Genomic DNA, 13316 nt, shown 5'->3' with positions numbered 1-13316 from the left:
GATATTTTGGTTGAAAAATACAGTAAAACAGTAATATTGTGAAACCGCTACAATTTAAAATAACTTTGCTACTCCTTCAGAAATCAATCTAATATACAGATTTGCTGCTCAACATACATTTCTTACTATTATTAGTGTCATATACAGTTGTAATTGAAAACTGTTTTGTTTTTGTTTTTTTCTCCAGGATCCTCTGAATAGAACAGCATTTATTTTTAAATAAAAGTTAATATTATACCCCTCGTATTTCTGAATGAGCAGCTGGAGATAAAGCACTGCCGTTTTAAAATAAGAGTCCCAATGTATTTTAGGCTTGTTTATATTTAAATGTCCTGAACTGCTTATTGGGGAAACTCAAGCAATGGATGCAGTGTCTGTATTGACTAGAATTTGTTCAAATAATTCATATTGTACACATGTACAGTAAAACTAAGTTGCACGTATAAAATACAGTGTTGTGATACAATTTAGATATGACAATTCAATTTACTGCACCTTCATTTTGTTAACAACAACAACAAATATGTTGCCATCTTGCAACAACAAAATGACTAGAATGCACCAAATGTCATAATTACGACTTCAACTGAGCTAAATATGACATTTTCAGAAAAACAGAAGCACACACTTTCGTTAAAAATCACAAAATAGTTATTTTGGCACAATAACGTTTACTGCCTTAACTTTATCAGCAAAACCCAAAACCGACTGACCACATTCACGTGTGTATTTGCATATGATATGCATATAGAGACAAAAACATGTTTTGAGTGTTTTAAACGAGCTCTGAAGACGACGCTCACCTTGGCATTGATGAGAGGGGTCGTGGCGGCCATGCTCGACGTGATGAGGTCCACAAATTGCGTTTGATCCTGTTGTCGCTGCACCTCGCCGCAAAACTGTGCCAGCCAATGAGAGTACGCCTGCAGAGCAGCCAATGACTGCGCATGGCTGCAAAACACAGATGATCACAAACAATTGAACGTTATGTTAAGAGATGGCAAACAGCACCCTGAACAGAGTCTTTGACGTCCACTTACACGTCTATAAGGTCCGGTTTGAGCACTGAAGGTACAGCCATTTCTACATCATACAGGCTGATCTGAGAACCGTAACAAGACACTTCCACTAATCTGAAAGGAGAAACACCATGCCATCACTTATATTAGTCAGCTAGTAACATTTGAACAAACAGCACTCACCTCTGTATTAATAATTCAAGCTATTCATTCCTAAACGTTTACCATTATGTTTATCTAAAAAATGTAAATTGCGTATCACTTTCACACCCTCCCCGTCTCGGCCAAAACAAAAAAGTGCTTTTAGAATGTGAAAATAAAACTAAAACTTCTGTTTTTCTTTCATTAAAATAAATAAGTAAATTATTTATTTTAGCCATGTTTTAATAGTAACGTATAATGGAAACAAAGTCATATAAATGTCTACAAATAATAAAATAAAAAAAATTAAATAAAAAGGAGCCATGAAAATCTTTCACAACTTGAACAGTATAACAAAAAAAGTATTTAAGTTATGGTCAGTACGGCCTTATGCGATTACACAACTTGATTTAACGATTCATTTAAATTAACGTTAACACGTTTGACTTGGAAAACTGTAGAAAATGAGGTGAAAAACGAGGACACTAAACAAATGCATAAGGAGGGGGTGCTGTTGTTAAAAGAGGAATTGGGAATCAGGAAGTGACCTCCGTACGATGGCGAGGGCGTCGTTAGAGCGAGCGGTGAAAACGTCCCCTGTGAAGAACTCGGCCAGACGTCCCACGGCCTGCAGAAGAGAGCTCAGGTCTCTGAGAGCGCAGTGCAGCTTTCTGCAGTCGGCCTCCGCTGTAATGTTCAGCCTGCGACCTGCTCTCAGACACACACACACACACACACACACACAAATGTGCAAAACCACTCAATAACAGCTGACAGCAGCTCACTAGCCACATGAGAACAGAAGCTTCTCTATAATAACCATCAGGGTATTTTGCTGCTTTATATATATATATATATATATAGAGCAGCACTTTTAACATTGATAATATCAAATATTAATAATATGAGCAGCAAATCATCACCTTAGAGTGATTTCTGAAAGATCATGCGACACCGAACTGGGGTAATGAGGTTTAAAATTCAGCTTTGATTACAAAAATGTATTAAATTTTAAAATATAATTCAAACAGAAAGCACAATTATATATTTCAAAACATTACCGTTTACAAAAAACAACAACAACAACAAAAAACATCTCAACCACAAGCTTTCCAACGCTAGTGTGTAGTGTGAAGTAGAACTTCCTATTTTGTATTTTATCTTATGTGTAGTTGTACAGACTTCACTCAAACATGCCTCCATTCAAAACGAGTTCTCAGGTCAAAAAAGTAACAAGTGAAATTCCCCACAGTAGATAGCTGAATATTTATGTAATAAGTACATAATAAGTATGTAATAAGTATGTAATAAGTACGTAACAAGTTACTGCCTGATTAACAAGCAAAGTTGCCAAAGATATCAAATTGCTACCATGTTCCTCTTTAAGGTTCGGTACATTAAGTGGATACTGAGTAAATATGACAGCATCTTGCATGGAATTTTTCACTGAGCTTTGTGCAATGCATTCTGGGATCGCCTTATCTATGACGCATGTGTGCAATCAAATCTGGCCAAAACAAAGTCTCTTAAACGGAATAGTATTTGCATTTGGAAACCTAGATGCATTACCTGGCCGTGCGGCTCTAAAGGATTTGGAACAAAGCCATCTATAAAACTCAGATTGTAACAATGAAGAGAAACTCACTTGTTCCTGATCTCACGATAAACTGCTGCAGCCCAAGATAAATGTCCAGATCCTCCTGCAGCACAGGAAACTAAACACACACACATAAAAAAAACCTATCATTTTCCCTTTTATTTATATAAAATAAAATGCAAAATGACATGCCTATATATCACTGACAGCTCAAAAACTTGATTCATTATTGCATCTGGGTTTTTAAAATCTGATTAGCTTCCATATTAATAGTCCATTACACTTGCCAATGAAGACTCAATTGTTTTGAGTACAAAAGAGAGCGAGGATGTTCGCGCTCACCCACTCAGATACACCTACCAGAACTGAAAAGGTCTGGGATGGCAGCAGCTCCATTACCCTGGCAACCACTTCCAAACTCTGACGCAGGTATCGCTGCCATTCCGTCTGTTGCTATAGAGACCAGAGGGGAGGAAAAAAAAAAAGTTCTAAAAAATTGAGCAGAACAACATCGATGCTTCGGCGTAAGTTTGATCGATTCTTACATCATCGTCAAGGGTCTCGTCGTCGAGTTCTTCTAGCTGACTCTGGTTTAACCTGAACTGGATCCTGTTAAGAACTTCACGAAGCAGCAGAACTAGAGCGTCTTTATACCTGCTCGCACACACACACACACACACACACACACAGATTACTGCAATGTTTTTAATACAACCTAAACTCAGTTCTGGGGCACACATAAAGTCCACAGAAACGCACCTGTTAATGACACTGTCGCTGTCAGCCAATCGGCTTCTGATCTTGGTGGTCAGGTAGTCCAGGAATATGCTCCAGATATCCAGACAGGCCAGATAACCCTCATGATTCGGCTACAACAAATTGAACGCATTTAAGTGAGGCGGTGCGCGAAAGACGGAAGTTAAAAAATATTAGTGCCGAGTCAAACTCTTTTTAACAGTCAAAATGAGCATTTTTATTTTATAATGCTTCTTGAGTCGCATTTTTAAATGTTAAAAAAAAATGTATCAAAAACCGTCATAACTTAAAAGTGCTTTTTGTACCATAATTTTATCCCTTTAAGGATTCGATGCACACACCAATTGCTATAATTGGGTAATGTCAAAAGCTTTATGACGATTAATATCTCAGCTGCTGTGTAGAGTGACAACTCCAGTGATTAAAAAAACAGCGTTCACTTTGTTTAAAAAAAAAAAAAAAAAAGCTAAATTTAAATAACTACTGAAATGAGTTTGCAAAAACTGACTTACTATTAACGTTACCGATATTATATGGTAAGTCTGTTTGAAAAGCCTGCATCAAATTGGTGTCTTATACAGTTCTGAACAGGTTGCATAGCCTTTGCAAAATATGGAAGGTGTTAATCATTTTAACCAAATAAGGATCACAAAAGCTGCATAAATGTAAAATTCTGTTGTTGTTTTTTTGTTTTGGATGGCTTAAAAGCACAAATGTCGGAATATTATTCAGCTCATTCAGGAGGTACATATCAGCGATATGAGCATGCACAAAACGGTTGTCATAGACGCTGTAAAATACTTGTGCATTAAATTATTCAGATTTTTTTGAATGCATTTGAATGCTTTAGAGGCACGTGCGCTCTGAAGTAAACAAGCCTGACACGGATGAGAAGGCAGAACGAGTGAAGGAGATGCACTTAATGGCGCTATAGCAACAGCACAAATGCAGTCGTTTCCCCGGTAACCAGTATTTTAATGATTAAGCATTCATATTTTTGTACTCTCAAAAGTTGTTCATCACAGCACTGAATACTTAAATACTTATTTTCAAACCTTTCAGCATTTAATCTGGACTACAACATGTCCTAAATAATGTCTGAATGTTTTCACTCTTTATTTTTCGGTCACCCTACACATTAAGGCTCCATTGGTTAAAACTAAATTATAAACTGCCATTAATCTTAGCTAATTTCAACATTTGATACATTAAAATAACGTTTAGCTAAATAAGCTTTAACTTAACGAACCCAAGCTAATACGAACCAACAATTGTACTTTTTAAGAGTAACTAAAATTAACTCATCAGACCTTATTTTAAAATGTTGCTATATTCTTTTGCATTTTTATCTGTTTGAAACTTTAAGCATTGCGTGAAGTAAAAAAAAATGATTTAAAACTTTCAAATGCCTAGCATTAAATAATAAAACAACAACAACGTGATTTTTATGATCTCTCATTCTTTGCCATTACGATCTTGCATATTTCGCAAGAGGCGTGCAAACTTTTAACCACAAATGTATCTCAAAATGTTGGTTTCTCAAGTCATCGCACCTTCAATATTAGTCGTGGTAACGCACATCTTGTGGCCGAATGCTGACAAAGCCACTGAGAGGAGTAAAAAGCACCTTCAAGTACAGACACTTTCAACCGTCACGTCTGGGAAAATGTCAATAATTATACACCAGGTATATTCACTGGTTTGAAAACAAAAAAGGAGGGCGACGGGGTTAAAAATTAGAGAAACGGGGAAGGTTTGAGTGAACAAAAGTCTAGCAAAAGGAAGTATCATTAGACATTAATATGGTAAGTTAGACTCGGTGCTTCCTGGAACATTAAATGAAGGTGTTTTACCTGGTTAAAGGTGTATTTGAAGAGCAAAGCTAGAAATTCCACTAGAGGAAACTGGGCGTTAGATTCGATCCTCCGCAGATGAACACTAACAAACAGCCTGAGGAAATCTGTGAACTTTTCCACATAGCTGAGAGGGACAGACAGGCAGAAAGGGTTAAAAAAGCAGCGGCATCAATGGAGTTAAAAGTTCGAAGCACGCGCATCCGTTTCTTACCTTTCGTCTAATTCCTGCAACCTGCTTTTGATAGTGTGCGTGTTGGTGTGCGAGTGCGTGTTTGTGAGTCTTTGCAGCAGGTAGAAAGTCTGTTGAAACATGCGGAGCAGAAACTCCTCGAAGTCCACCGGGACGCAGTTTTTGCACATTAACTCGTTAATACAGTTCATGGCCATGACGCCCAGCCTGGCGCGCTCGGCGTGGCCCACCATCTGACCAGTCCTGCCGTGGCCCCCGCCGCCGCCGCCATTGGCCGGGAGGCTTCCGGGGGCGGAGTCTCCGTTGGAAGTGGGCAGAGGTTTCGTTTTGATTGGCTGCTGGCATCCGAAGCGGGCGAAGTGGAAAATCGAAGCGAGGAGGGATGGAGTGATGGAAGAGGAGAGAGGGATCCAGCTGAAGAGATGAGCCAAGCATTCCAACGCTAGCAGACACAGAGCGGCACTTTCAGCTTCCAGAACCATCGGTGTGCTGTCGCCTGAAAGAATGCCTACAGAATACAACAATAGACTGCAATTAATTCATTCAACTCACGTACTGGTAGCTAACTACTAAGAGACCATTATGTTTTATATATATATATATATATATATATATATATATATATATATATATATATATATATATATATATATATATATACACATATATACATATATATACACACATATATATACACATATATATATACATATATATATACACATACATACATACATACATATATATATATGTGTGTGTATGTGTATATATATATATATATATATATATATATATATATATATATATATATGTATGTGTGTATATATATATATATATATATATATATATATATATATATATATATATATTACACATACATACACACACACACACACACACACACACACACACATACGTTTTCTTTTTAATTTATTTATTTTTGAACACATAGATTTTAACATTTTTATACTGACTCAAAGTCCACTAATAAAAAACTATTTCAACAATTTTGTTACTTATTAAATAGTGATATGATTCAGAACTATATTAGCTAGAGAGAATTATTTTTATTGCTGTTAATTCTAATTAAATCATGCATACTCGTTTAATTTTATGGTTATATTTAAATTTTTTAAAATAATTAAAAACAGTATTTTTACATAATTTTTCACACATAATAATAATTTAATAAATTACCAATAAATTGCTCAAGCTAATATACAAAAGGCATGTAATGCAGTGGTAAAAAAAAGCAGAAGTCATAAAAGCACTTAAATATTTTTGACATTTTTCACCCCAACATGTTTTTTTAAATATTATTATCATCATTACTGTAAATCGATGTTTCCCATTACCAAGTTATATCAACTTTATCAATTTGTTGACCTATCATAAACCACTCACCACATTATATTCTAGTTTTCTGCCTCAAAATAACCTATATTAGCGCTCGATACCACCGATGTAGACCTCGCCTTTCAAAACATACCAGTGTTAAAAGAAGCTCACCTGACTCTCTAGACGTAGGGGACGGAGGGGGAGTGGTGACCGTAACACTGTGTTTGTCCCATACCGTCTCCAAAATACCTGCGAGGCAAAGAGATTACGTTAAAATAAAGCTGCAAGCCCAGTCAGATCACACACATTTTCCTAGCAGTCTTCTCCCCGAGCGTCTCACCAGTCAGAAGGTTCAGCACGGTGGGGATCTGATCCAGCAGGAGTTTCTTCAGCTCCTCTTTACGAGAAACGCTCAAGTCTTCTCTCGGACAGACCAGCTCTTCTGAGGTCATCTTGAGCAGAACTAACCCCAGCGGCGCGAGAGACGGTGACTGCACCAACTGCAACGAGACGGAGAGACGGAGTCAGATCGCTTCGATGAGATTTCGTGAGATCGCGGTAAACGACAAGACGCACCTGTAAGGTGTTGCTGAAGAAGTCATGGTAGAACATCGGCCAGTCCTGGCGTCCGATGTCCACGATGACTTTGCACAGCTTGTTTCTGATGAAGAAAGGCAGCAGAGCATGCTGGGAAAGCAGAAGCTTGGGCAAACAGCTACGGAGCTCTGCTTTGTCCTCACTGGCTACACCGACCCACATCTTGTTCACAAGATTCTGCGAAGGACACACTTACTGTCATGTGTACCATCTATAAGAGGTCTTTGACGCTTGTGCTCGTTTTAATGTGCACAAGGGTGACTCAAACACACACAATTACGTCTTCAAAGATCAAAAAGACAAAAATAGTTGCATCTTGCATGAAGAAAATTCCACAAAAATACCCTTGAAAACTATAATTATTGCACTACATTAATAAAAATAAGCTTCTATGAAAAACGCTTTTTTTTTAAGCTGAAACCAGAACAAAAATAAAATCAATATGACTAATAAATATTACCACAAAGTATATTTAATACACACAATTTTTTTTTTTTCATTCTGTTTTTCTTTTAAACTTTCTATTCAGCAAAGACATTTCCACTAGAAATAAACACAGATAAACACTGATAATAATAATAATAATGATAATAGTTGTTTCTTGAGCATCAAATCATCATATCAGAATCATTTCTGAAGGATCACGTGACAATGAAGACTAAATGAATGGCGCTGAAAAATTAGCTTTGTTCACAAAAATAAATTCCATCTTAAAACATTATTACACTAGAAAACTGTTCACTTAAATTATAATATTTCACAATATTTTTTTTGTTTTATTAATATTGTTTTTACTGGATGTCTGTAATTGAGGGGACATAAGAGACTTTCATTTCAACTTTAACATAATTCATAATTCCAAATGTTTTGATTAATATCGTGTGAATTGAACAGGGTTTTGATTAAAGTGCCCCTTTTATGCCATTTTTAAGCCTTCTAATGTTATTTTGTTAGTCTCCTATACATTTACATGCATGCTAGGAGTTTTCTCAAAATATGCATTTAAATGACCTAATCTAAATTTAAACTTAAAGCCTTAAACTTTTCAGTGCTCTGATTGGACAAATGGCCCAGTCCGTTGTGACTGAACTTACTAAGGACTTGTTTAGGCTGCATGGAGTCGATTCTTTATTTTGGGAAACAAGAACTTTCTTTATCTTTATCTTTCGGATTTACAACTTTGCAGATCGTTTGCATTCACATGCAGCTATATTACTTACTGCACGAAAGGCGATGTCGGAAAAGGCACAATAAGGGCACTTTGCGTGAATCTGCGGAAAATAATAAGCCAAAGGGTTCGTTTTACCTCAAACACAGTAAGGCTGTACATCATGACGTATTCATTTCTGCTGTTGGAGAGGAAGTAGAGGCAGTGCCTCCACGAGCCGGGCTGACCCGCAAAACTGTTCAGCAGCTCTTCTGCAAATAAAACAACAACAAAACGGTCATATTTTAGAGAAAAACAAGCATTCGCATTCCAACTGAATTGTGGAAATATTCTTATTTGTGCAGTTTAACACCAAATCTCTAGTAAGCATGAGCACCACAACGAAAAGGGAGCATGCAAGTTATTACTTTTTACACAGGCATAAGAAACACCTTCTGTAAGCATAAATAAAGGCTGTTCCCACAACTAGAGCTGCTCTTCACTTCTAGTTTCATGACAAGCCAGTGACGGTATGTACACAAAGTTCTGCATATTTGCATGAAAAGGAAAACAATGGTTTGTTGCACGCCTACATAGATGAGCGTTTCAAAAACTAGTAGAGTTTTAACCAAAAGAAAAAAAAATTATTCATTTGTGAGCAAGAGGTACTTGGCAATAACCTGGGGCAGATTGCATAAACTCCTCAGACTAGTCTTAAAAATATTTTTTTCCCCATCAAGACAGGTTATAACTTTTACTATTAAATCAATAATAAAGAGCTAGCTGGACTTATTTGTATTACAAAAGTAAGACTGACTACCCCTTGGGAACCGCTAGTTGGTAAAACCAGGTAAGAGTTAACAGGTAAACTGACAGACACTGGATCTGAATCCACTTACAGTATCTTAAAAATCAATAGGCGTACCATCTTTGAGGAACCGAACGACTTCTATAGATAGGACAGATTTTTGTTACTCTGGTGACGAATAGGAAGCGAAAACTATGCGAAGCTGATTAAAATATGGTTTTGTCTGAAAACATAGTGCGAAACATGGTGAAAGACAAGGCAAGCGCAGCCGACTTACACTTAAACAGCTTCTACACAAAACACACTTCATATTTCCTTCAGTTTGTGAACGAACATGCTCAACCTACATTTTAAATCATTTTTTTGTATCGCATTACGGACTAAACTTATTACGGAACTAAGTATAAAACAAGCAATATAAATCAAGCCATTTTAAAAGGTCACATCTGGGTGAACTTAACTTATTATAAATGCATTATTGGTTTTCCCGTGAGGTAAAAATGACAATATATGCACATTTCGGCATCAACTGGAATCTTTCTAATGCGATACTTGACTCATGCAGGGTCTGATATACAAGCCATTTATTTCCTGATGAAGAAACACTTGACCAATTACTTCAAGTCCTGTGTTTCAACGCAGCGTGTTTGGAGCAATTACGAGTAAATACTTGGCCATTTCTCTCAAACAAACTAACAACCTTAAACTTAAAGCGGTCGCTTGATAATTTAGGGTTATTTGCTGTTCGCTTATATATTTTAAAAGCACCGATACATCAAAGCAGTCATAATTTAGTTCTTCATCAACATTTTGTATTGCGTTTAGGAGATGTCTTTTATTCACAGCGATTAGAAGAACACAAGCAATTCTTCACAGAACAAACAATATTATTTTCCAGTCTGTCTCTAATACTTAATTAAACGGGTCATATTTGAGCTGCCGTGCCTTTAAGATTTATGTAAACACAGGCCTCCTGAAGGTCTTATGATCGATGAGGTAAACTTAAGGCTTCGTGAGAAGATTTTAACGCTTCAAAGTTTGAAAATACAGCTTTTCCAATAGTTTAAAGATTCTCGAATCAAGGTACGTTTACTTGACAAGGCCACACAGGAATTCTTTCCCCCTAAGAAATCGATCAAAATGAAGGCAGGTCACGAAACCGGCTTAATTTCGATGAGAGACTGGTTTTAATTCCCAATTGAAATATGTATGCTCTTGCTTTCAGCATAAATGCAATTTAAAATAACTGGCGTGGAAATATATATATATATAGGAAGTATTTTGGTTAAAACATAAAAAGAGCTGAGCTGTAGGTGCTAATGGCGATACTGACGTCAAACGAAAGAAAACCGAACGTCCCGTGATACGACACAGACATAATAAGTCCCGGCCTTTGCAGAGTATAACGGCACAGAGGATGATTCTCCAAACCGGGGCATGATAACTGTATGAAGGCCGGTGTCGGGCGTATGCTCACCAATCTCTCTCTTGCGGTCATTGGTGGTGCAGCTGTGGAAAAACTCTGTCATAAGACTCTCCAGGGCCCGTAAGGAGGCCTCCTCTGACGCCTGCAGCACAGAGAGACACAGAGATGAGGGGGGGGAGGGACGACAAAGATGAGATACGACAAGATAAGGCATTTCAATCTGAACTTTTAACACAGACACGCAGTGCATCAAACAGAAAACTCCCACTGCGTTTACAAAACAAAGTCAGAGAGACTCAAAAATGAATCTACTGTACAGACAGTCATATATTTAGACTCAAATGTTTTCAATTTAAAAGTTTGAAATCTCCCAGAGTGCACTGCAGCACGAATAAACGGCGTATGTACTCTTATCAGACGGTTTTACCGCTCGCTAGTTTTATGCATTTGTTGCCAAAGCGACAATTTGCTTTGAGGAAACATTAATAGCTTATATACTTAGAACTTGGAGAATTAAGTAAAAAAATAAAAAAAATAAGATAAAATAAGATAAAACAGATTTCTCATTATTAAATCCTAATGTAATCAATATTAATAATAATAATAAATAATAATAATAAATAATTTTATTATAATAATTTTTTTATTTTGCCACAATTTCTTAACCTTATTCCAAACCTGTAACCTTTTTTTCTGTTGGACATAATTCCTTGATTTATTTATTTTTTTTACGTCTCAGTGTTTCATTGTTGTTCATACAAAGCTAACTTAAACAGAACGGAACGGCCAAAACCAGCTGACAATTATCTTTTTGTCATACGTTTGGAACGCCGCGAGTTTGAATACATTTACAATTACTTCTTTTTTCAGGCATGTTCATTTTTATCAACCCTAAAATGCACTATTACGCCTTTATCCATTTTTTTTTTTTTTTTTTTTAAACCCTTAACATGCAATGTATCTCAAAGATCTTAAAGATGATGCACAGTGCATTATATTGCATTCCTCTGACGGTTCCCTTTTTCATCGCACGCCTGCCCACAAAACACACACAAAAGGGCGAGTGCGTTCACGAAAAAAGAAGAGCAAAAAGGCTTGTTGAGTACAGGAAGTGGCCTGCAGATGATGATGCTGCTGCTGCTGATGCTCAGGGCTCTGAATTCTTCGTATGAGTCACGACACGTTGCGTGCAGGCGTGACATCACAGCAGCAGAAGACTGCCTTTGATTTCCTCATACCATTCAGACTGTCAAGAGCTCAAGAGGACACCGTTACACACACACAGAGGCTTCACTTTCTGCTTCACTTGCGCCAATATCACCTGATGCGGTTCCTGAACGACAGAGGAGCTTGCTTTTGGTTTGCTTTCGCGTATCTGCCAGTCCCAAAACATCACATTACAGCAACACGCACCTGAACCAAAGCGTTTTGACGCGCTTGCGCTGAATAAAGGCTTCCAGCGCAATGCAATAAGAGGCAGAGAAGCGCAGATGCTTCAAAAGCATTGCAATCTTTCAGGTACTGGTGCACATATAAACAACTCACGCATTCGCATAAGGAAAAAAAAACATATGGGTTAAGCAAACATTTATTTGCGTTAATTCCGACTCACCATGCCAGGCCTCTGAGCTTTTATGCGGCTATACTATGAGATGAATCTGGTTCTGCTCGCTCATGCTTCCTCTGGGGCCTCTGCGTTTCATCTGGAAGCACCGAAATTCCGCATCGCTGTCCCGCACGCAACCGGCGGACCCCGGTCACTGGCTCCGGAACACTTGTTATTACTGTCGATCTAGCGAGAGCCTAAAGGGACAGAGGCTGGAGCCGACGCTGGCCGGATACGCGGCGGCAAACCGCACAAAACTACTGCGAAACGGAGAGAAGAGCAACGCAACAGCGGCGTTAAAAAAAATGTCGCGACTCTGTTGTTTACGTCTCGCGCGGCGGGAGCCCTGTGCGGGGCTCGGTGCTTTATTTTGAGCCCTCGGAAGACTGACAGAGCCACTCCTTGGGTTGGTGGGATCGCTGTTTGCGTGCAGGCCTCTCGCAGCTTCCTCTCCTCTGCCCATTAAACTAACGGAAGTGACATCTTCCTCAAACTAGTAGAAACGAGCGAGGCTAGAAAGGCACTCGGCGTAAAGAACGGGCACAACAGTGGGCGGGGTTTCGAGAGGACAAGGCGCCTCTGATTGGTCAAGAGTGAAAGGTCTCAATAGTATTTGACGAAGGAGCTTTTCAAACAATACATTATGCACCTGTTTATTTTATTAGAAAGGCTGCTTGAACAAGATTTGGACTAAAAACTAATTTTTTTGCATTTTATGACTTCACATTTTTTGGAATAAGATAAGAAAAAACATTGTCATAATATTTATATACCTTTTTTGTCTGGCAGGGAATGTTGTTTTGTCAGCATATAACTTTCTTTTTTTATTTACTGC

The 13316-nt window shown here is 37.8% G+C and overlaps 1 protein-coding gene across 1 annotated transcript in view; it reads right to left on the bottom strand.

The window, feature by feature from the left end:
• Positions 1-12960, bottom strand: part of xpo6 (exportin 6) — a 20178-nt gene extending 7218 nt beyond the window's left edge. Inside the window, exons 1-15 of the mRNA XM_043235088.1 lie at positions 12488-12960; positions 10927-11017; positions 8801-8913; positions 7474-7671; positions 7238-7397; positions 7069-7146; positions 5581-6067; positions 5367-5493; positions 3517-3626; positions 3303-3411; positions 3118-3210; positions 2806-2875; positions 1709-1868; positions 1041-1133; positions 804-951 (exon numbers count right to left, since the gene is read on the bottom strand). Of these exons, the coding sequence (XP_043091023.1) occupies positions 804-951; positions 1041-1133; positions 1709-1868; positions 2806-2875; positions 3118-3210; positions 3303-3411; positions 3517-3626; positions 5367-5493; positions 5581-6067; positions 7069-7146; positions 7238-7397; positions 7474-7671; positions 8801-8913; positions 10927-11017; positions 12488-12490 (2040 nt within the window). The 5' untranslated portion in view covers positions 12491-12960. The remainder of the gene's footprint in view (positions 1-803; positions 952-1040; positions 1134-1708; positions 1869-2805; positions 2876-3117; positions 3211-3302; positions 3412-3516; positions 3627-5366; positions 5494-5580; positions 6068-7068; positions 7147-7237; positions 7398-7473; positions 7672-8800; positions 8914-10926; positions 11018-12487) is intronic.
• Positions 12961-13316: the final 356 nt, after the last annotated feature.

Source organism: Puntigrus tetrazona, chromosome 3 (genome assembly GCF_018831695.1).
Source record: "Puntigrus tetrazona isolate hp1 chromosome 3, ASM1883169v1, whole genome shotgun sequence".
Classification (NCBI taxonomy): domain Eukaryota; kingdom Metazoa; phylum Chordata; class Actinopteri; order Cypriniformes; family Cyprinidae; genus Puntigrus; species Puntigrus tetrazona.
The sequence above is the reverse complement of the archived record's forward strand: the minus strand, read 5'-3'. Positions and strand labels throughout refer to the sequence as shown.